General features: G+C 34.0%; 1 protein-coding gene across 1 annotated transcript in view; it reads right to left on the bottom strand.

Annotated features, from left to right (window-relative positions):
• Positions 1 to 3,946: 3,946 nt before the first annotated feature.
• The window catches only part of AGMO (alkylglycerol monooxygenase), a 209,080-nt gene continuing 187,469 nt past the window's right edge, over positions 3,947 to 25,557 (bottom strand). The window contains exons 11-13 of the mRNA XM_032876503.1: positions 16,876 to 16,958; positions 4,061 to 4,166; positions 3,947 to 3,964 (exon numbers count right to left, since the gene is read on the bottom strand). Of these exons, the coding sequence (XP_032732394.1) occupies positions 3,947 to 3,964; positions 4,061 to 4,166; positions 16,876 to 16,958 (207 nt within the window). The remainder of the gene's footprint in view (positions 3,965 to 4,060; positions 4,167 to 16,875; positions 16,959 to 25,557) is intronic.

Below are 25,557 nucleotides of genomic sequence, written 5' to 3'. Positions count from 1 at the left end.
AATGACAAAGCAAGTAAAAGAAGAAAAAGGTTGGGGCACCTGGGTGGCTCAGTAGGTTGAGCGTGGGACTCTTGGATTTTAGCTTAGGTCATAGTCCCAGGGTCACAGGATCAAGTCCCATATCAGGGTCACTGCTCTGTGTGGAGTCTGCTTGAGATTCTCTCTCCCTCTCCCTCTGCACCACACTCCCTTCCCGCTCATGATCTCCAAACAAACAAAGAAATAAATAATCTTCTTTAAAAAAAAAAGTATATGAATTGGTGGTCAAAATATTAACTGACCTAGCTAAAGAAATATGCAAGGGTATGGACTAACCACTGCATACACTTAAATAAACAACTATACATTTCTATAGTAGTTAATTCTATTTATAAATAGTCCAAGCACCACTCCCTTTCTTCATATTCTTGTGGACAGAAGCTAAAGGGAATAAATCTTCCACATACTGGTCACAGGATCAAAGTTAAATTCTACTTCGTACTTCTGACTCAGAATTGTAATTACCTAAGAACTGTTTTGTAATCTAAATAAAAAGTTGAAGATCAATTTTCCATTCCTTGTGTACTTGTATGTATTTGTTTAAAGCTGTAGGTACAGCCAGGAGTACAGGCATAGCGTAAAAGGACAGTTACTGTGCAAATCCACGGCATCTGACTTACATAATGAAGCAGTATAACAGGAAAACTTCCAACAAGCCTTCTAGATAAATAGAGAAAAGTCACAGGGCTACAAGCTGATGTTGCCAAAATATACAACATTGATTTATAAAAGAAGGGATTAACTGCTTCAATGACACTGATTCTAATGATAGCTTCAAAGAAAAATGATGAGAACATTGTGTCCTTATAATATAATCACCCCTGATTCCTACTGAATGTAGTCACTGAGGCCATATTTATTAGGTTTTTATCCTCCTTATGTGGGGCAAAGAATTAGTTCTATTAATACTATGATAAATAGTAAAAATTTACATAAAGTTCTAATGTAAGGAAAACACAAATATGAAATTCACAATTAAGAATTTAAGAACTGATAACTAGGTTTTTTAAAATTTTGAATTTAAATTAAAAAACATAAAAATTGATGACTAGTAATTTACACTTTTCTTGAACTCTAAAAAGAAATGGAAGAAAAGGTTGGTTCACAGGTAAAATGTAGATAAGGAAGTACTTGCCCAGTCTTTACCATACAGTTATTGACCTCTGGTCAGAGAAGACTTGTTCAGTTTTACCAATGGGAATTCAATGGTTAAAATAATAATGATGATGATAATACTCTAGTAATAATAGCAGCAATAATAATCTAATTATAGAGTACTAATAGTAGTACAAACAAGGATAGTAACCAAAATGTATCAGGTGCTTCTACGTGCTATCCTTTGTGTTGTTAAATTTTTGCACAAAACCATGTAAGCAGATAGTATTAACACACCATGTTAAGGAAATGTTTTCTTGGCAAATCACAGTCAATATTTACTCTTGAAGAATCAGTGGCCTGTGTGTCTAGATGGACAGGACAGGTTCTGGAAAGAGTAGATGAGCAGCCTGAAAGATTTTGCCATTGTGTCTTCCCTCCCTTGAATCATAAACTAAAGATAGTTCAGAGGTAACATTGAAGCCACTAGTCTTCAAAACATTTTTTGCAGTCAAATTGATAAGAACTTTTTTTTTTTGTCTTTACATTTTTCAAAGTAGCTTTGCTACACTGCATCTCTATTTTTTATCTAAGTTCCTTGAGGTGGATGAGTATTGCTATCATTATATGCAAGAAAATGTTGCTAGATAATTAAGAGTTACAGTATCAGACTGAGTTTGTATCCTGACTTGTTCACTTATTAGTTATGTTAATTCAGACAGATTTTCAACTTCTCTGTAACTCAATTTTTTTTATTATAAAAATAATAGTAGCTACACCCCCATTACACTGATAGGAAGATTAAATGAAGTAAAAGGAGTAAGGCATTTAGAACGTAGTAAAATCTCAGTGCATGTTAACTCCCATCAAACCTATTTTACAGGTAAACAATGTGAGGCACAGAGTCTCACGTCATAGGGCCAGCATTAGTCTAAGAATTCATAATCATGACTTTTAGGTCCAACATTATTTGCTCCTCTATGCCAGTTGTTCTCAAACTTGACTTTTGGATCCTGAGGCAAACCAAAGTATTAATCCATGGGATCTTTCATTTCATATAAAATGATAAGAATGCCATCTAGTATTTATTGAGCATGTACTGTATGTTACACAATGTGCTAGATCTCTTATGCAGATTCTCCTTTAATCCTCAAAATTCTATTAGATAGACCTTAGTACTTCAGCCATTTATAGACAAGGAATGCAAGACAAATAATATTTAGGCTGACAAATACTATTAAGTTTCTGAGTTAGAAATCAAATTCAGGCAATGTGGTTTCAAAGCTCAGGTCTTAGCCACTCAAGTTCACCTATTAATTAAAATAAGTAAATGGACAGCATCTCACCACTAGAATTCATCACATTCAAAAGCTGGACATACTACACTGTTCTCCACTATTCCATCATCAAAGAACCCCAAATGCAATGTCATTCTATAACCCTACATTCCCACTTATTTATACCATGGCTACCTTAGAGAACCCACATTCTCTGCTTCTGGAGCATTTAAGATAAACTACCATAGTATACCCAAGAGTAGATTCACTTAGTGGAATTATTTTCTTTCATACATATAATTATATCTTTCCTCATTAGAGTGTGAAAATGCTATTTGATTTTAATATTTTATTTTTTTGGCATGTGTATTTCCAAATTTCATTAAATATGTGTAAATTACATTTCCTCATTTTGTTTTTAGGCTATAATCTCAAGAAACAATATAAGTACCTGTCATATAAACTTTATTTAGTGCCTATTTAAATGCAAAATGTATTAGATGGATGATATCTAGTATCCTGATACTAATATTTTATACCTAATTTCTTAAATTTACATGACTTTTAAAGTAAGAAATATATTCAGGTGGTGCAGAAATTTAAAGGTGGTAAAGAATATTAACTTAATGTTAAAATCTTTCCCATATTTCTTTCTTCTAGTCACACAATTTGCCTTCCCATAGGCAACGATATATTAAATTCTAGTTTATCTTTCCAGATATATAGATATATATAATCTAGAACACACATTATGATTATGTGTGTGTCTGTGTGTGTATATATATATACATATATCTTCCTTCATTTTTATACTCATATGCCTTGTATGGTAGCACCAAATTGTTTTCCAAAGAGTTTGTTCCAATTTACTATTGCTACTAAATTATAAAAGCACCTGTTTTAGTCTTTCCACTGACGTTAGCAGCATGTTTGCTTTTACATTTCATGTTTAAATAAGGTCACATATTGCATATTCTGGGTATGTTAGCAGGCTGCTCAGCACCAAAGTTAAATGATAAAACCCTTAATTTAAAAGAACAAAACCATGTCCATTAAAAGTTTAGTGATGAGAATAAAAATTTTTTAACAGTTGCTTAAGACCTGAGATAATAAACATATACCCCCAACTTTTTGGAAGTTCTGGGAAGATAAGTTTTAATCATCACAGAAGGTCAAATCATATTTTTCAGCTGTAGAAAAATCTCAATAACATCCATAGTTTTATTTTTATAGCATCATCATCTCTTGTGGATAATTGATAAGGCATTTTAATCAAATCTTTACCTTAAAAGCCTAAAAAGAAAAATCTCAAATGGAAGAATCTCTGTCAATAACTTTCTGTAATTTTTTTACTTGCTAAAAAACCAACTATGTGGCCTAATTTTTCTTTACAAAATCATGCATTATAACTTGTCCAACAATTCTATGAAGTTAATGGTATCAATGCAAATTTAAAAACCAGAAAGCTGAAACTCAACAGTATTAACTGGCTCCAGGTGACACAATTAATACGGTATGGTAAGTAAGTGGATAGGTTAAATTTCCCACAAGTACTAGTCACAAAATAAACAAAAACATTGTTGAATGAACAGATTAAATATGCAATAGATGTATAATCACACTATAGCCTCCTAAAACAAATGTCTTACCTCAAAACCAAATGACAAAGAGGGAATGAAAGGCTTCAGATGACCTAATTTACACAACATTAGGAATACCAAGCAACGGAAAGTTTCCAGAACAGCCGCCTTAGGTCTGAAATAAATGTCATTAATATGTATTAGCTTTAAATATGCTCTTCTCATGTTTACATGTTATAACTGATACAGTGATACACGTTTCTTTTAATTCTCAAGAAATACACAGAATTTTAATGTATTTAAAGAGCATGTGCCTCTGAAGCTGTTTGAAAACAGCCATTAAACTGAGAAATAAAATGCATCTTTTAAAAGAAAATCTGTTCTTCATCAATGTACTGCTTAGTTTGAGCTTTGATGAGTTAGGGTGGAGCATACTTTCAACTAATAAAATACTAAACAACTAAATTTCTAGGATTTAAAGTAAACAAGACTCCTGTCACTCACCTAATATCTTTATACTTCATTCACATAAAAAATGACTTGTAAGGAGGACTAATACAGTTAGTCACTCTAATATCATGAATTGTCAATTTCTGAAATATTGGGAAAATGGATAATATGTGATTATGCCTAATATGATGGGTAGCATAATTATAGACATTTAAAAAATTATTTTGTGATGAATATTTTTGTACATATGGTATTCTTAAAATTCAAATGCTAAGTTAAATAAGCATGTTTTTTATGTATCTGAAAGAGTATTTGATGTCATGTAAAGATAAACATTTATAAATTATCTTGTAATAATAGGAATGAATAGCTACTTTATCAGCTTAAAATAAACTTCATATATATTCATCTAATATTTCTTGGATAAATATTTTTGTAACAGATAAATACTACTTTTATGACAGGTGAATTTTCTAATTAAAATATTCTTGAATTAATGTCATAAAACAGATATATTATTTACTTAATTTAGAAATAGAGGTATAAAGGAAATGTAAAGAAAATCTAAAGTAATATATTTATTTAACTCAAGTATTTTTTCTGCATCTACTAATTATGGCTGTTTCTTTAAAATTGAATATAATATTTTTATACAAAAAAGCAAATACTTTTTATGAAGTACTTTAAACTCAGTTAAAACAGGGTAATGGTTTATGACTTGTTTGCATTCAAGTAATGTGACTTATCTTTCTGTGAATAAAATATTAAAAATTTTTACCTTCTCAAATAATGCTATATAGTTAGCATAGACTAGTTTTTTTTTTTTTAAATCAATATCTGGGTAATTTCTGACAGAAAAAAATTCTATTTTAAAACAGAATTAATTTTTATTAATTATGTTCTATGCTTTACTTTTTAATATTTTATATTATGAAATGAAATATACATATAGAGAAATATAAAACAAAAATATGCAGTTTGTTAGTATATAAGAAAGCAACTGATTTCTGTACATTGATTTTATATCCTGGCACATTACTGAATTGCTGTATGAGTTCTAGTAGTTTGGGAGTGGAGTCTTTTGGGTTTTCCATATAAAGTATGTTATCTGCGAAGACAGAGAGTTTGACTTCTTCTTTGCCAATTTGAGTACCTTTTATTTCTTATTGTTGTCTGATTGCTGTTGCTAGGACTTCTAGTACTATGTTGAACAACAGTGGTGAGAGTGGACATCCTTGTCGTGTCCTGATCTCAAAGAGAAGGCTGTTAGCTTTTACCCATTGAGGATGATTATTTGCTGTGGGTTTTTCATAGATAGATTTTATGAAGTTGAGGAATGTTCCATCTCCATCTATCCCTATACTTTGAATCATTTTAATCAGGAACGGATGCTGTATCTTGTCAAGTGCTTTTTCTGCATCAATTGAGAGGACCATGTGGTTCTTCTCTCTTCTTTTATTGATTTGGTAGGAATGCAAGTTGGTGCAGCCACTTTGGAGAACAGTGTGGAGATTCCTTAAGAAATTAAAAATAGAGCTTCCCTATGACCCTGCAATTGCACTACTGGGTATTCACCCCAAAGATACAGATGTAGTGAAAAGAAGGGCCATCTGTCCCCCAGTGTTCATAGCAGCAATGGCCACATTCGTCAAACTGTGGAAAGAACCAAGATGCCCTTCAACGGACGAATGGATAAAGAAGATATGGTCCATATATACAATGGAGTATTATGCCTCCATCAGAAAGGAGAATACCCAACTTTTGTATCAACATGGATGGGGCTGGAGGAGATTATGCTGAGTGAAATAAGTTAAGCAGAGAGAGTCAATTATCACGTGGTTTTGCTTACTTGTGGAGCATAAGGAATAACACGGAGGACATTGGGAGATGGAAAGGAGAAGTGAGATGGGGGAAATTGGAGAGTGAGTAGAAGCATGAGAGACTGTGGACTCTGAGGGTTTTGGAGGGGAGGGGGATGGGGGGCTGGGTGAGCCTAGTGGTGACTAGTAAGGAGGGCACATATTGCATGGAGCACTGGGTGAAGTGCATAAAGAATGAATTTTGGAACACTGAAAAAAAAAACAAAAAAATACACAGTTTGATGACTTTCAACAAATAAACAATCCCGTAACTACCACTCAATATCAGCTCCACCAAGGAGAACTCTTTCCTCCTCAATATTTCCACCTTCCTTCTACCTGGGAAAGAATAACTACCTTTTAATGGTAATCATATCCTTTTTAAATCTTCTTTTTTAAAGATTTAATTTTATTTATTTGTCGGGGGGGCGGTGGGGGGGGACATACAAGCAGGCAGAGTGGCAGGCAGAGGCAGAGAGAGAAGCAGGCTCCCCACTGAGCAAGGAGCCCGATGTGGCACTTGATCCCAAGACCCTGGGATCATGACCTGAGCTGAAAGCAGCGGCTTAACCAACTGAGCCACCCAGGTGTCCCATCATATCCTTTTTAAATTAATATTTTACCACATTAGCATAAATTCTTTAAAATTATTGTATTTTTTTTTTTACACTTAACAGACGGGATTCTATCGTACATCAGTTTTTGTACCTAGCATCTTTCATTTACTCTTGTTAATGAGATACACCTATGACGTTGCACGTAGTAGCAGTTCATTCTTTTCACTGTCGTAGAGCGTTCCGTTGTGTAAATATACCAATATCCACGCATCCATTCACCTCGTAAAGGACATTTGGATTGTTGGCAGCATTTGTTTATCATAAAAAATGCTGTCCAAACCTTCTTTTACATGTTCAAATTCAGTAAAATTTTCAGTCTTTCAAATTAGGTATCACAATATAAATTCTCCCTTCAGTGTGTGAACATTTCATCAATAGGGATTGTCAATACTTTTAGTCATTTGGGATAAAAGGTGTTCGCTATTCACAAAATTTGCAAATGGCATTTTCTATTTGAGGGTTTTATTTTTTACTGTCTTAATGAGAGGAAACTGTTGAAGAATTGATTTCCCTAATGTTAATTACATTCTAATTAATCACTTTTATCTTTATGACTAGGGATTTTTGTGTACTATTTGATATTATTACCTACTCTAAGGTTATAGAGATATGTTACTATACTATTTGTTGGAATCGATATTAGTTTTCCACTCACTTTTAAATCCATAAGCACTGACCCCAGAATTAACTTTTTACGGTGTGAAATATTTGTCAAGTTTATTTTTCTTATTTCTATGTGGAAATCCAATGTTTCCAAGACCATTTATTGAAAAGACCACCTTTTTCCACAGCTCTGCAGGGACACCTTTTCCACAAATCAAGTATATATAAATGAATAGATCTGTTTCTAAATTCTGTTCTAATCTTTGTGCCAGTAAAGCATGGCTAATTACTGTAGCTTTATAATAAATCTTGACAGCCAATAGAGCAACTACTGCCATTTTTTTTTAAAACCTCAGGACTGTGTTGGCTATTACAGGGCCTTGTATTTCCATATACATATATCTTAGAAAGAACCTACCAAAATTCCAGGAAGAAATCTTTTACAATGTTAATTTCAACTGTATTAAATATGTAAATAAATTTGGTGAGAAGTCATAATCTTTATAATACTGAGCATTCTAATCTATGGATATAGTTATCTCTCCATTTATTTAGTTCTTTAGTTATTTTTCATAATATTTCAATAGTTTGATCATGTTTTAAAGAGATTTTTTACTCATTCCTTCGAAGTTTTTATTTTAATCTCAGTTAACATACAGTGTTGTATTAGTTTCATGGGTACAATATCGTGATTTGACAACACACGTCACCTGGGGCTCATCACAAGTATGCTCCTTAATCTCCATCACCTATTTCATGCATCCTCTTTGGTAACCATCTGTTATTTCTATAATTAAGAGTCTGTTTCTTGCTTTAACTCACTTCCTCTCTCTTTTATTCCCTTTGCTTATTTGTTTGTTTCTTAATTTCACATAATAGTGAAATTATATGGTATTTGTCTATGATTGACTTATTTCACTTAGCATTTCACATATTCTATCCATGTTGTTGCAAATGGCAAGATTTCATTTTTTTTATGTGGGAATAATATTCCACTATATATATATGCTATATATATACACATATTGTGTGTATATATGCACATATATATACACACAAATATAACATAATAATATATTATACATCGTATATAATATATATATATGATATATATATATCTATCATCTTCCTTATCCATTCATCAATCCATGGACACTTCCTGAGCAGCTCCCATATCTTGGTTGTTGTACATAATGCTGCTATAAACATAGGGGTGCATGTATCACTCTGAATTAGCATTTTTGTATTTATTGGTTAAATACCTAGTACTGCGATTACTGTTTTTCCACAGAGGCAGCACCAGTTTGCATTCCTATCAACAATGCAAGAGGATTCCTTTTTCTCACATCCCCATCAACACCTGTTGTTTCTGATGTTGATTTTAGCCATTCTGATAGGTATGAGTGGTATCACATTGTAGTTTTGATCCTCATTTCCCTGACGACAAGTGATAATAAGCATATTTTCATGTGTCTGTTGGCTATCTGGATGTCTTTAGAGAAATACCTGTTCATGCCTTCTGCCCATTTTTAAATTGGATTATTTGTTTCTTGAGTGTTGTGTTTTATAAGTTCTTTATGTATTTTGTATACTAACCCTTTATGGGATATGTCATTTGCAAATACATTCTCCCATTCCATAGGTGACTTTTAATTTTATTGATTATTTCCTTTGCGTGCAGAAACTTTTTTTAAGATTTTGTTTATTTATTTATTTATTTGACACAGAGAGAGAGAGAGAGAGAGAGAGAGAGAGAACACAAGCAGGGGGAGTGGGAGGGAGAAGCAGGCTTCCTGCCAAGCAGGGAGCCTAATGCGGGGCTTGATCCAAGGACCCTGGGATCATGACCTGGCCAAAGGCAGACGCTTAACAACTGAGCCACCCAGGTGCCCCCGAGTGCAGAAGCTTTTTATTTTGATGTAGTCCTAACAGTTTATTTTTGGTATTACTTCCCTTGCTTCAAGGGACTTAGCTAGAAAAAAGTTGCTATGGCCGATGTCAGAGAAGTGATTTCTCTTCCAGGATTTTTATAGTTTCAGGTCTTACATTTAGGTTTTTAATCTATTTTGAATTTATTTTTGGTGTAAGAGAGTGGTCCGGTTTCCTTCTCTTGCGTGTAGCTGACCAGTTTTTCTAACACCATCTACTGAAGAGACAGACTGTTTTTTCCCCATTGGATATTCTTTCATGCTTTGTTGAAGAATAATTGACCATATAATTGTAGACTTATTTCTGGGTTTTTATTGATTTATGTGTCTACTTTTGTGCCAGTACCATACTATTTTGACCACTAAAGCTTTGTAATATAACATGAAGTCCAGAATTGTGATGCCCCCAGCTTTGCTTTTCAAGACTGTTTTGGCTCTTCATGGTTTTTTGTGACTCCATATAAATTTGAGAATTTTTTGTTCTAGTTTTATTAAAAAAAAAAAAAGCCGTTGGTATTCTGACAGGGATTGCAGTGAATGCATAGATTGCTTTGAGTCAACATCTTAACAATATTAATTTTTCTAATCCATGAGCATAGAATATCTTTCCATTTCTTTGTGTTATCTTCAATTCCTCTCATCAGTGTTTTACAGTTTTCACAATACAGGTCTCTATCTCTTGGTTAGGTTTATTCCTACGTACTTTATTATTTTTGATGCAGTTGTAAATGGGACTGTTTTCCTAATTTCTCTTTCTGCTTCTTCATTATTGGTGTATAGAAATGCAATAGATTTCTGTATATTAATTTTATATCTTGTGACTTACTGAATACATTTTTTGGTGGAGTCTAGGGTTTTCTATATAGAGTATTACATCATCTGCAAATAGTGAAAGTTTTACTTCTTCCTTACCAATTTGGATGCCTTTTATTTCTTTTTGTTGTCTGATTGCTGTGGCTAGGACTTCCAATACTGTATTGAATAGAAGTGGTGAGAGTGGACATCCTTGTCTTATTCCTGACCTTACATGAAAAGCTCTGTTTTGTTCTACTGAGGATTACATTAGCTATGGGTCTTCTGTATATGGCGTTAATGATGTTGAGGTATGTTCCCTCTATTCCTATCTTATTGAGGGTTTTTATCTTGAATAGATGTTGTACTTTGTCAAATGCTTTTTCTGTATCTATTGACATGATCATATGGTTCTTATTCTTTCTTTTACTGATGTGATATATCACGCTGATCAATTTGTGAATACTGAACCACCCTTGCCACCCAGGAATAAACCCCACTTCATCCTGGGCAACAATCTTTTGAATGTATTATTGGATTCAAATTCCATTATTTTGTTGAAGATTTTTGAATCTATGTTCATCAGAGATATTGGCCTGTAGTTCTCTTTTTTGGTGGGGTCTTTATCTGATTTTGGCATCAGGGTAATGCTGGCCTCATAGCAAGAGTTGGGAAGCTTTCCTTCCTCCTCTATCTTCTGAAATAGTTTGAAAATAATAGGTATTAACTCTTCATTAAATGTTTGGTAGAATTCTCCTCAGAAGCCATCTAGTCCTGGACTTTTGTTTGGTGGGAGTTTTTTTGATTACTGATTTAATTTCTTTTCTGGTTATCAGTCTATTAAAAATTTTTTATTTCTCCTTGTTTCCATTTTGGTAGGCTATATGTTTCTAGGAATTTATCTATTTCTTCTAGGTTGGCCAATTTGTTGGTATACAGTTTTTCATAATATTCTTTTATAATTTTTTGTATTTCTATGGTTTTTGTTGTTATTTCTCCTCTCTCATTTGTAATTTTATTTACTTGAATCCTTTCTCTTTTTTGCTTGATAAGCTTGGTTAAAGGTTTATCAATTTTATTGATTTTTCAAAGAACCAGCTCCTGGTTTCATTGATCTGTTTCATTGTTTTAACTTTCTAGATCATTTATTTCAGCTCTAATATTTATTATTTCCTTCCCTCTTCTGGTTTTAGGCTTTATCTATTGTTCCTTTTCTAGCTCTTTTAAGTGTTAAGTTGTTTAGTTGAGATTTTTCTTGCTTCCTGAGGTGAGCTTGTATTGCCATAAGCTTTTCTCTTAGGATTGCTTTTGCTTCATTCCAAAGGTTTTGAGCCATTGTGTTTTCATTTTCATTTCTTTCCATGTGCTTTTTGATTTTTTCTTTTATTTCCTGGTCCAGCTATCTGTTGTCTATTAACATGTTATTTAATCTCCATGTATTTGTGTATTTTAAGATTTTTTTTTTTTTCGGTTTGTGGTTGATTTTTAGTTTCATAGCTTCGTGGTCAGAAAAGATATGACTTTAACATTTTTCAGTGTTTTGTGGCTTGTTTTGTGGCCTAATATGTGATCTATTCTGGAGAATGCTCCATATGCACTTGAAAAGAATGTGTATTGTGCTGTTTTAGGATGGAATGTTCTGAATACATCTGTTAAACCCATCTGGTCCAGTGTGTTATTCAAAGCCACTGTTTCAATTGATTTTCAACTTAGATGCCTATTGATGTAAGTGGGGGTATTAAAATCCCCTACTGTAATTATATTCTTATCAATTAGTTCCTTTATTAACTGTTTTATGTATTTGGGTGCTCTCACGTTGGGTGCATAAGTATTAAGATTGTTATCTCTTGTTGGATTGTCTCCTTTTTTATTGTATGGGACCCTTCTTTGTCTCTTGTTAAAATCTTTATTTAAAGTCTATTTTCTCCAGTATAAGTATGGCTACTTAGGGTTTCCTTTGACACTCATTTGCAGGATAATTTCCTCACTTCCATCTCCATTTCCTCACTTCCATCTTCAGGTGTTTTTAGGACTGAAATGAGTCTCTTCTAAATAGCCTATAGATGAGTCTCTCTTTTAAAAATCCATTTTGTCACTATTTTGTAATTCTATGTCTATTGCCTGGAGTGTTTAGTCCATTTAAATTTAAGTAATTACTGACAGATATGTATTTATTGCCATTTTATTACCTATTTTGTGTTTTTTTCTGAAGATTTTCTCTGATCCTTTCTTGTCTTATCTGTTTAATGGTTTGCCAGTTTTCTTTAGTGATATATTTGGATCTCTTCCTTTTTATTATTTACATATTTATTAGTGATTTTTGATTTGTGGTTACCATTTGGTTTGTATATAATTTCTCTTACATATCATGTCATCTGTGTCAAGTTGATGGCCATTTTAGTTTGAACCCATTCTTTCTTTACTCCTCTCCACCTGATGTTTTAAGTATTTGGTGGCATATTTACATCCTGTGTTTGTGTGTGTGGGGGGGTCCTTGACTGATATTTTACAAAAATATTCATTTTTGTCACTTTTGTGTTTCCTATCTTAGCACTATCACTGTTGGTCTTTCCTTTCCACTCAAAGAGTCCCCTTTAATATTTCTTGCAGGGCTGGTTTAGAGGTCATGAACTCCTTTAGTTTCCATCTGGGGAACTCTTTATTTCTCCTTTTATTCTGAATGATAACCTTTCTGGATAGATTATTCTCAGCTGTGGATTTTTCCCATTCAGCACTTTGAACATATCATGCGACTCCCTTCTGGCTTGGAAAGTTTCTGCTGAAAAATCTACTGATAGTCTAATGGGGTTTCCCTTGTATGTAACTATCTTTTTTCTTGTTGCTTTTAAATTATTTCTTTACCACTACATTTTGCCATTTTAATTATATGTCTTGGTGTGGATCTGCTTTTGTTGTTTCTGGGAGTTCTCTGTGCCTCTTGGATCTGGATGTCTATTTCCTTTCACAGATTAGGGAAGTTTTCAGATATTTTCTTTTCAAATACATTTTCTGCCTCCTTTTCTTTCTCTTCTTCTGGGACTCCTAAAATGCTAATGTTATTACATTTGATGAAGTCATTGAGTTCCCTAATTCTAAATTCCTTTTGCATAATTTTTTCCTCTCTTTGTTCAGTTTGATTACTTTCTATTATTCTGTCTTTAAGGTCTTGTTCCTCTGCTTCTTCCAGCCTGCTGTTCATTCCATCAAGCATGTTCCTAATCTCATCTATTGCACTGTTCATCTCTGACTGTTGTTTTTTTTTTTTTTTTTCTGTTGTGTCTTCCACTCTTTTCTCAGGTCCAGCAAGTAGCATTATGATCATTGCTTTAAATACCCCATCAGCCATCATATTTATATCTGTTTCACTTAGATCTCTGGCCATGGCCTTGTCCTTATCTTTCATTTGGGACAAATTTTTCTGTCTTCTCATTTGTCTAAGTCTCTGTGCCTATTTCTCTTTTTTAAAGAAGTCAGCTATGTCTCCTGTTGTTGAGGGTAATGGGCTTACAAAGTGGGGGTCCTGTAGTGCCCTGCCATGTAGTGTCCCTTGTTCTCTAGGGCCTAGTACTTCCAGAAATATCTCCAGTGTGTGCTGCGTGTGCTCTGCTGTTTTGTTCTAACCATTTTATCTTTCAGGCCAGTCATCTCTAAAGGTTTTCTTTGCCTGTTATAGGCAGTGTATGGTCCCTGGCATGAATGTGGTGCATTTTAACCAGGTGTGCTCTAGTGTGCTTGGGAGGTAAAACCTGTCAGCAATGTCACCAGAACTGAGATGTCACAAAACTCTCTGGTTGGGAGATGTAGTATGAGTAGGGGTTTTGGCTGGGGTTCTATGCAGAGGGCCCACAGCACTGGGACTGGGGCAACCTAGGCTGGAAGGAGGGGCTCACTACAGCATGGGGGGTAGGACTTGGTTTAAGTAAGTTGGAAAACCAGTGTCTTTGCTTCTCACAGGTGGTCCTGTTCTTATGCTGAGGGGCAACAGAGGGAAATGGCACCTGACAGTTTCTTTGTTGCTGGTGGGGTCTCTCCAAGGATGCTGCCTGTCTGGGACAACAAATAACCTCCTCACTGTGTGCCCCAGGTAACTTTCAGATTGCTGTTCAAATGTCTTCAAGCTGTCAGCCCTACCTTTTTTCCAAAGAGCAGCACCAATGTCCCAGGCTTCTCATTGAACCAAACTTGCTGATCTTTAGAAGTCTATGCTTTAAGCCCCTTTCATTGTAAAAACATAAAATTTGGCCCCTCTCAGTTTCCAAGCCAATTGCTATGGGATTTATTTTCCCTATGCACTCCCCTGTGTGTTAGTTTGTCTCTCACCCTTCTCTTCCTTGACATTTCCCTCCCCACTACAGGGGTCAGTAACCATTTTTCTTCCAAATTGCATCTTTGCATTTCCTACTTTCTTTGACAAGGCCTCTTCTCTACCTTTATTTGTGGAGTTTGTTCTGCCAGACATCAGGTTGATTTCTGGGGTATTTAGGATGATTTGATAGTTATCTTGTTGTATTTCTTAGACAAGGTGAGCCTAGGGTCTTCTTAATCTGCTGCCACATTCCCACAGTCTATTCATTTTTTAGGATTGCTTTTTCTTACTTTTTAATGTATTTTGCAATTGCATATAGTTTCTTATTTGCTAGTGCATAAAAATGTAGTTGATAGCCATTTCTCTAAAATTTTTCCCAAATTCATCTATTAATTTGAAAAATTTTCCAATAGATTCTTTGGATTTTTTCATTAATTCATTAGTTATATTTATTAATTAATATAAACTAATTTTGTAATTGAGCTATTAATTTCTTTCAAATCCTTATGCCTTTTATTTCTTTTTATTTCCTTCCTCCATTGATTATTTGTGGCAGAATGTTAAATAATAAGCATATCCAACTCATTTTCAACTTCAAAAGGAAATTTTCAACATTTCACTATCATATGTGAAGCTTGCTGTAGAAGTCTGTATCAATAACTTTTACTTCACTTTTATTTTTGTTATATAATATTATAGGTTGGCTGTAATTTTTCTTTCAGCACTATAAAAACATCATTCCATTCTCTTTTGGCTTCTATTACACTGGATTGGAATGACTTATCTATATCTCAATATGAGCTTCCAAATAAGGCCAGAGACAGTTTAGATTTTAAACTAATTACATACAATAAGATTGATTTAAAATACCATAAGATACATTATGACAAAATTGATAGCCTGCTTTTCGGCCTGTTTACCTGTATGCATGGGGACAAAAAAAAAATCTTCATTAAGAAAATGAAACTATACTATTGCTATTAGCTTATTGCTACTTTTTGTAAGTGTATGCAACCAATAGAACTGCAATCTTTAAAATGTGAGATCCTGATTCTCTAGATCTGGGTAATAATTGCAGAGGGACCTGTGATTCATTTTCCCATTTTCTCTTTTTATGGCTCGGTATGAACTTTCTTTTTAGTCTAGAAAAGTAGGGATAGAGAGCCAAACAAAATAAATAATAAACACAACCTTTAAAGTATTGGAGAAAGTTAAGTTTCAAGTTCTACACAGTTTGCTTACAATTATGTGAAATGCCATCAGATGTATCACTGTACACCAAGTGTTTATAGGTTGTAAATATTCTAAACAGTTCTAATAACTAACTAAATGAGCTGATGTTCATTTCTGACTTGATGATTTGGATCCTGATAAAACTCCAGAATCTGCTGCTATTCCAGAACATCCATTAAGCTTTCTTTGGGAAAGTGACATACCATCGATATAAATTAAGTGTATGTTTTCTAGACTTTCATTTATAATTTCCTGAGAGGAATGCTACTGGTTACCTACCTGATGAACAATTATACTATAACAAAGATAAAATCTTAAGAATGACTTAATTTTTTACAGTTTTTCACAAAGCTACAATATTTGTAAATTCTATAATATGTGAATTCAGGTGTCGCATTGCTTGGGTTTGTGATGTGTTCTATTTTTCACTATCTGTCTGTCTCACTTTCTTCATCTGTAAAATGGGCTTTATAGTAATTCTTATCTCAGAGCATTGTTGTAAGAATTAATAACATATTCCATGGCACATATTAAGTGCATAAATATTGGTATTGGTATTAATATTAATGATTGATAAATACTAAGCAATAGTGAGTAGCTATTTTTCCATATGTTTCCTGCCATAAAAGCATTTTAAAATTGTGTAGGTGAATATATTTTCTGGCTAGGGTAGTACTGAATACAAGTTTCTTTAAATACACTGTGTGAGGGAAAGGACATAAACTTTAAGCACACAGTTCATACATTCTGGCATATATTGTGAAGTGTTCAATGGCAAAGGAAAAGTACTCAAATATGTTTCATATTTTATTAAGTACTCAGAGTTATGGTTGTTTTGCCAAATTACTCATTACATTTATAGGTGTTCTTTAATAACCTTGAAAACCTAAATGGCATTTAAAAGGCTCAGATTTAAAATGCATCCTCGATTTCAAAAATCAGATAAACTGCCACTCTATTTAATTTAAAATATTGTGAAATTACAGTTTCAACTCTACTTTTTAATAAGAAATCTTTGATGAATATCAGAGTTTCACATATACTTTTAAAACAACATTTATAAAATTACATAAAATGAAAGAATTACACTTCTTACCTTTGATCCAGAAGAAATCCAATGGAGGTTAATGTCAGGATAATGAAGCAAACCCTCAGAAGGATTGTGACCTGTGACAGTGCCTGTCAAGGAAACAAAGAGACCAATAAATTCTTTAGGAGAGTTCTTAAAAAGAATATCAGAATTTAAAGCTGTTAAGAAAATTAGTCTCCAGTTTTATTTTATATTACACCATTTGTCACTGACATTTTTCAAGAAGGGTAAATAAATACACAGAGGACATTTTGGTTTTCCTAAGCTCATTTAATTATTTTGCTGGACACTTGGAGAATGAATTAGACACCTCCAAAGAGATATTTTGCTTAAAGTGTTCTTTCTAAAAATTCTCCTTTATAGTTTCGACTTTCATAATTCTTTGAAACACCTATGTCCCCACATATGGAGAAATCACTTACATTTTTATGAATAAATAGCAGATTCCAATAGCTATTTTTAATATTACCAATTCTTTGTGGTTTCAAACCCAAAGCTGTTTTTAATACAGAAAGTATTTAAAGGAGAATGTGTTTATGAGTGCAAACACACAAATGGAACATACTGTACAAATACATACTCACATTTGGTGAAATCTATAGATTCATATGTACATGTCAAAAGTTATCTTTTGAATTATTGTAACAGGACAACATATCTTCAACATAATTATAAATTATTTGTTTACATTATAAAATTTAATAATCATGTTTACTGACCATCTACTCTTTTATAGCTTCCATGTTATGTGTTTCATATACTTCAATTCTTTTTATAGTCCCTACAACCTTACAGATAAGGCATCATTATATCTGCCTCAAATATGAAAAAAGAAACCAGGAATGAAAGGATTAAGTAACTTTTCCATCATCACAGAGAAATAAATGCCTCTGAAAATCAAAATAACCTTCCTGACCTCAAAATATGACAATGGTGGATAAATCTGAGCAACAAACTTAAAACAGAAAGGGGCAGAGATCAAAGCCGAGGTTACATAGCTACTATATAGGGTCAGTTGAATACTGTTTTAGTTTAAAAGTGGATGAGTAAAGCAAGAAGTTGGATACGTAGCTCCCTGAGTGATTCCCCTACAGAAAGAGTGTTCTCATTAAGTGTGATATAACAAAGTGGCTAAAATACATGATGCAAACACTCTTTCTCTTTGCTTTTAATAAAATAACAAGAGGTGATTTCAACTCACTATTAACTAATACATACACCTACAAAAATTGCTCTGTCCAAAGTTACAAACAATAAGCAAAAGCTACCGATTGCAACTGCTGCTCACATCCAGCACCCCAGCTCCACAGCTCCTTATAAGCCAACTTACAACACCTCCTTATTCACCATCATATGCCTGGCTGGCACCCAGAATTGACAGGGATTTAAAACAAAGTAGCAGTTTAGTAGACGAGTATTGATGAGTAATCAAAAATATGAATAAAAAAAGTAGCAGAATGTTAGGGATATAGGGACTGAGCTAGATATCATATATAAGAGGGAAAGCTCAGTGGAAACCAGAATGTTTTAGTGGAATGCTATTTGGGTATGTGGAATTCAGCAGTGGCTGCTTTGGGACAGTTCAGCAAAAGTACCAGAAAAATGTTTCTTGGTGGTGAAGTAACTAAGTGTGCTTGAGCAGATTAACGGTTGCTTAAGGGAAACATTTTGTTTTTTAAGAAAAATGCTGCTTTCACCACTATTGCTTCATTTCGATTTCTTAGGAGAAAATGCATATGAAAGAGATATGTGCTCAAAAACTACTGCACGATTTCGAATGTTCTGCAAGAATATAGGATTTGGAATTATGCACTGAATCTATGAGCCATGTAACCATAGGCAATTTATTTGGCATTTCCAAGGCTCTTTTACGTGTTTGCTATATTTGAAATAAAATGAGTTTGGCAGCAATTATAATACGGTACTGAGAAGAGTGCTTGGCACAAAATCAACCAACAGTTACAACAGGAATGTCATTGTTACTATTTCCAGGCTATAATGATTCTTCAAATGGTACTTAGGTTAACCTTAATAAATTACAATTAAAAAAAGAAACACAAATAAGGGGTCCATTAACTCTTTCCAATATCACTGGAAATTCAGAGATAGATAAAATATATTTTTGAGTTTTGGTTAGGGACTTTATGATCTCATAACAAAAAAAAAGGAAGAAAGAAAGAAAGAAAGAAAAAGAAATAAGGAAAGAAAGAAGGAAAGAAAGAAAAGAAAAAGAAAAGAAAGAAAAGAAAAGAAAAGAAAAAAAAAGAAAAGAAAAGAAAAGAAAAGAAAAGAAAAGAAAGAGAGAGAAAGAAAGAAAAAGGAACTCTTCTTTGAGCAAATTGCTTCCTGGTTCCTGAAGTCAGAGTGAAAACCAACTTAATATGTCTATCTAGCTACCTAGTCAATGCCTCTACTAGCTAAAAGGCATTTGAAACTTACCACACATCTAAAACTATTTATTTCCTTCCTCCACACTACACATTTTCAGGTTTCTTCTTCTTAGAATGGCACATCTACTTTTTTAGTTACTGGGGCAAAAAAAATCCCGAAAAAAAAAAAAACCAACAAAAAACAAGCAAAACAAACAAAATTGTGACTCCTCCCTGACTCTTCCTCTCATTGTCTACTTCTAATACATTAGAAATAAAATGTTGGCACTCTACTGCAAGTACATCCAAAATAAAGGTATTTGTTACAAACAGCTGTTTTGTGAAGAAAAGAACTTGTTCCAACCCAACATGATCTCCACTACAACTGAAATACTCCTCTCTATTTTTTTTTTTAAGATTTTATTTATTTGACAGACCGAGAGAGTTCACAAGGCAGGCCGAGAGAGAGAGAGCGGGAAGCAGGCTTCCTGCTGAGCAGAGAGCCCAATGCGGGGCTTGACCCCAGGACACTGAGATCAGGACCTGAGCCAAAGGCAGAGGCCCAACTCACTGAGCCCTCATATACTCTCCTAACTCATGTCTCCACTTCTAAAATTGCATGTCTACCTATCATGGCCTTCCACCCACAGTTTCACAGCCAGAACGCTGACTCTTTTTCAGACGTACATCATATATCACATCATTATTATGTTCTAAATCTTCCAGGACCTTCAAATTCTACTTAGAATAAAACTCGAAGTCCTTACTCTGGCCCATACATAACATACCCCACTATCATACTGTCCCATTAGTAATCTCTCTTTCATATCACAAATTTTGATCTTCCTTTTACATGACAAGCATCTTTCCCATTCAAGTCTGTTTTACCTACTGTTCCTTCCATTGGGGCAACTTTCCCCAGGGATCTTTATGGGTCATTCCTTCATTTCATTCAGGTACTATTCAAATGCACATCCTTGTCTGTCATATGTAAAACATTACTTTTCCATAACTAACTATAAACTTATTCTATTATCTTGTTCTCCATACATCACTTCTGTGCAATTATGCATTTACCCACTTATCACTTCTATACAATTGTACATTTGTTTGAGCACTCTCTTTCTGTTCAGTCTGTCTCTCCCTCTAAGTCCCCCACTAGGATGTAAGCCCCGTTAGAAGTTATATTTTGTTATTTACTGTTACATCTCAAACATCTAGAACATCGTCTGGTGCATAGTTAGTACTCAATATGTTTTTGTTTAAAGATCAATCAATTGAATGAATATTTTATATCTGTGTTTAAATACCCATGCCCTTAATATTAATAATTTATATTAATTGGCTTATCAATAATTTAATATAACATAAATATTTAATTTACTATCAACAATATTTAGTTCTTTAAAATTAAAAATAAATTCTATTAAGCAAGTTAATGATTTAACATAATTTAATATTCACATACCAAATGTTTCAAAATGTTAAATGTGTTAAATATTAAACCTTTTAATATTTAATTCCTTAAAGAACGGGCTGCATTGGGCTCTCTACACAGCAGGGAGTCAGCTTCCTCCTCTCTCTCTCTCTCTGCCTGCTTCTCTGCCTACTTGTGATCTGTCAAATAAATAAAATCTTAAAAAAAATAAAAATAAAAATAAAAAATGATCTTTCGAATCAGCAGTTCAGTTGCCCTTATTTCCATAAGTTCCCTAGTGCAGGATTCACTATCCAAATTTGGATGCCTGAAGAACTCCAGCTCTGTGCAATTTCCTTTTAAGTAGATGGGAAAAAAAGAAAACAAAAAACAAAAAACAAAAACCTCAGGAAGCAACACTAACAACATATGAACTCGAGAATTACATGTTCGTTGCAAAGTGCTTAAACAATCAATGAGCTCGTGGGAGTCCTTCTTTGCTCGCAGATATAAAAAAGAAAGCCTTTTTCTTCTTTTTTTAAAAAAGAAGCCTTTTCTTCTTGAATGGGATATCATCCTCTTCACCATTTTGTAGAAACTCTGTTGATCAACATAACTAATTTTCCTATTTCCCTACCTCAAAAATCTCACAAAGGGAAATGTCAGCCCCATACATAATGTCGTAAAATGATAATATATGTCTATATAAACAATTTGTTTTTTTAAAAACGCTGTATGTTGGAGCACCTGGGTGGCACAATCGGTTAAGCACTTGGCTCTTGGTTTCAGCTCGGGTTGTCATCTCAGGGCCATGAGATCCAGCCCAAGTTAGGCTCCATGCTCAGCACAAATCTGCTTAAAACTCTCTCTCCCTCTCTCTCTGTCCCTATCGCCACCTGCACTCTTGCTCTCTCCCTCTCTCTCAATAAATAAATAAATCTTAAAAAAAAAACAAAAACAAAAACAACTTCATGTATTGTTGAAAATGCTTTGATGATATTTTCTATGTTTTTTCCCAAAGGACTTAGAAATGGAAATGTCTAGATTTTGTTATTATAGCAAGAGAGATTTTGAGGAGTTTCTCTTACAGGTGTCTATGAAGAACTACTAAAGTCATTATGCTTAGTCAAAATGCTTATCTTCCCAAATGTCTTTAAAATGAGGTCAAAAATCACCTAATACTTAAACCTTAGTGACTTCCGATGTGAAGGCAGTGGATTGGCTTTACTGTCCCACCTGCCAAGACGCTGTGTCATCCTGCTATTGCAGATGCCTTGAACTGCTGGATTTGTCATGTTAAAACCTAAGGCTTCAAGTTTCTTCTCAGTATTATGACAGACACAGGAACAGAACCCCAGGGGATACTATAATACAACTTGTAATCTGTAATTTTTACATATGAATCTCAAAAATCTATCTTGACATAAGATCATGCTTAAAAAAAAAAACAAAAAACTGTCCAGGGGCACCTGGGTGGCTCAGTTGGTTAAGCGACAGCCTTCAGCTCAGGTCATGATCCTGGAGCCCCGGGATCCAGTCTCACATTGGGCTCCCTGCTTCTCCCGCTGGCCTCTCTCCCCTCATGCTCTTTCTCTCATTCTTTCTCTCTCTCTAATAAATAAATAAGAAAAATATTTTTAAAAACTGTCCATATTGACTATATTCTTTTTTTTTAATTATCAGAACCCCCTAGGTGTTTACTATTGAAGCATATAAAAAGGAATGTGATTAGAATGAACATTTTCTAGAATTCCAAACAAACAAATAAGAAGCAAAGGAATTAAATATATCAAAGGAGAAGATATATTGGCCAAAAAAGAATAGCGACTATATTGCTCAGAAACATCAAACTGGTATGAATTACTGCATTTTTACAAAAATTGTAAGAAATAAAAGCAAAATTTTGCATTGTGAAAACTTTAACCAAATACTTAAAGAACAGTTAACTTGCAGTTGTACGTAAGCTATGATTCCACTCCATTAAAAAAATGAATGTGCTCCCAACAAGATAGAAAAACAATAGCTGGTCTACCCCACTTGAAAAAATACGTATCTGACAAAAATTGTTTTCAACACACAGGGCACAAGGCAACAAATGTCAGTGATTCCCAGAAAATGGAATATAAATGACAGGACCTCTACTACTGCCCAAGCTTACTTCCTTGAGAGAGTTTCCTGCCACAGAACAGAGGGAACCCAGGGAGCCTGGTGGACTCCCTGAGTTGAAGAGATAGAGCTGGGATTTAGCAGAAACCAAAGAGGCTACCGTTTGCAAGACAAAAAACCAAGAAGGAGAGTGCTTCACAGAGAGAATTCCAGAAATCTGCAGAAAGTGCCCATGAAGTCCAGTATATCGGGTCATGCATATGAGAAAATTCTCAGAGGCCAGAGAAGGATTACAGCAACGTGAGAGCTTACAAAGTGCAGGCTAGAGTGCACGTTCTCACCAGCCAGCCTGGATAACCTCATGGCTCACTGGGCACTGGGTAGAGAACACAGAAGATTCTTGCCTCAATATCGGGCAATGATCAATCCAAGAGACAACAACCTCAGAACTCGAGGTCCAACAGCAGTTGCTGCTGGAAGATATCCATTTTGACACTGTGTCTTTCTTGGATATTCAGTAAAACTATTTTTGGGGTCAATGAACCCACTCTAAATTATCAGTAGTCACTTCAAGATCTCACTGAAATCTGTACACCAACTTTTGCTATGTGAAACAAGTGAAAACATAAGCTGTGTATCTTTCAGTTATTTCTCAAAATACAGAAGAAAAGAGGAGGTGTTAAAAGACAGTCTCAAAAAGACAAACTTTCTTTTCATGAGGATTACTTTTTTTTTTAAGATTTTATTTATTTATTTGAGGGAGAAAAAGGGAGCATGAGTGGGAGGCTTCCAATTGAGCAGGAAGCCCTACTCCAGGCTCAATCTCAGGATCCTAAGATCATGACCTGAGCCAAAAGAGGACACTTAACCAACTAAGCCATCCAGGTGCCACTGTTTACATTACTTTTAATGAGATTACTTTTAATAGGATTTAATGAGAAAATACAACTTCTCAGAACTGTGCATTCTGACTTTGAGTCTCCAAAGCTGAGTTCAAATATCTAATTTTTACATATTTTTCATGAATCAAAATGAGACATTAATTCAAATTATAAGCAATTTTAAGATTGTGTTTAGTATTATTATTAAAGAAGCTGCCTGACAGTGATCAAAGTTTGGGACAATACTAAAAACATGAAGATATGTTTAATTTCAGTTAATATTTCATTATTTATGTAAATGATATTTTTAATGTGCAATGTCCTACTTAATTATATTTCAATATAGCATATAGAAATTATATTTTTTCAGGGCACATGGGTGACTCAGTTAGTTAAGTGTATACCTTCCGCTCAGGTCATGATCCCAGAGTCCTGGGATCAAGTCCCCCATTGGGCTCCCTGCTCAGCGGGGTGTTTTCTTCTCCTTCTCTCTCTGCCTCTCCCCTCAGTTGTGCTCACTCTCTCACTCTCAAATAAATAAAATCTTCTAAAAAATTATATTTTTCATTGGAACTTATGATAATCACTTTTCTGAGTTCCTGAAACCTATGCTTATAGACTAGTAGATTTTTAAAATATCCTACAGTACACACTTACTACGTTTATTTCATGGCTTTTGGTTATAACTGATGCTCGTTTTGGCTCACATTCCCTTTCTTCACATCACTTCGGTGACGACCTAAATACTTTAGGAAATTAACTTAAATCTCAATGGACTGCACTGGAAAAAAAAAAAAAAAACAGGAGACACTGGATATTGACTTAAGAGATTTCAGGTAAGACCTAAGCTAGATCTAATTTGTGCAAGTGACACTATGTTATGAGAGTACAATATATTGATTTTTTTCAGGGCCTGTTAAAACACGTCAACATGAAAACATTAGTTACAAAATTGCAGTGCCCATTATATTTTACAGAATACAGCATACAGGGGTATTCAAAACTATAAAAATCTGTTTCCAAATTTATACTGGATATTATTCTCAGATGCCTCATTAACTTGAAACATATCATCAAATAATCTGTGTTGAAACTATCTGTAGTAACTTTACTACACATTCTATTATAAGACTGTGAAATACTCAAACCCTTCTGAGTGTGTCTATTATTTAAAAGGACAGCATTGCCTTGACAGTTTTACTTTGGAAACATGCTAGTGTGTCCGTATTTTCATTTCAAACGTGTATTCATGATATCACCCCATGAACTGGACCCTAACAGCTAAGGAATTGATTTCCCAAGCATTACTAAACCAAAATCAACATAGAAGTCTGTGGGTCATATCACTAAACTAAACACTATATATTTAAATGTATGCATTTCAAGTTTCTGTAAGAAAGGAATGTGCCTTTTACACCTTTGTGGTGGCCATCAAATTGCTTTTTTGACTCCCAAAGTTATTTATACAGAACTGGCACACATAAAACAAGTAAGTATTTATCTACTCTGGTTTATGCATAAGCAGAAAAGGTTGTGGGACCACAGCAGGGCCCCCAATTACAAGTCAGCCACAACTTTTCTATGTGATTACTGGCTACAGTGAATCTGGAAAAAAAATATTGCTGTTGGATGTTAATGTCTTCATATGCTTTTAAACATCCCTGAGACTAGAAAGGCACTACAGAATCTTACAAATAAGCAACCTTTTTTCCTAGTTGCACAGCATGTTTTTAGCAAAGAAAAACATGTGTGGGAAACAAGCAAATACACCTTTCAAAATTAATTTGTGTCAGGAATGAAACTGTCTCCAACTATAATTCCAGTTTGAAAAGGATTTCAACACTTGGTGTTTCTCTTTGTCAATATATCTATAGGAGTTTCTGTTTAGTATGGCAGCAGAAACATCTTGTGAAAT

This window comes from Lontra canadensis, unplaced genomic scaffold (assembly GCF_010015895.1).
Source record: "Lontra canadensis isolate GAN:19392208 unplaced genomic scaffold, GSC_riverotter_1.0 scaffold2, whole genome shotgun sequence".
Taxonomy (NCBI): Eukaryota; Metazoa; Chordata; class Mammalia; order Carnivora; family Mustelidae; genus Lontra; species Lontra canadensis.
The sequence above is the reverse complement of the archived record's forward strand: the minus strand, read 5'-3'. Positions and strand labels throughout refer to the sequence as shown.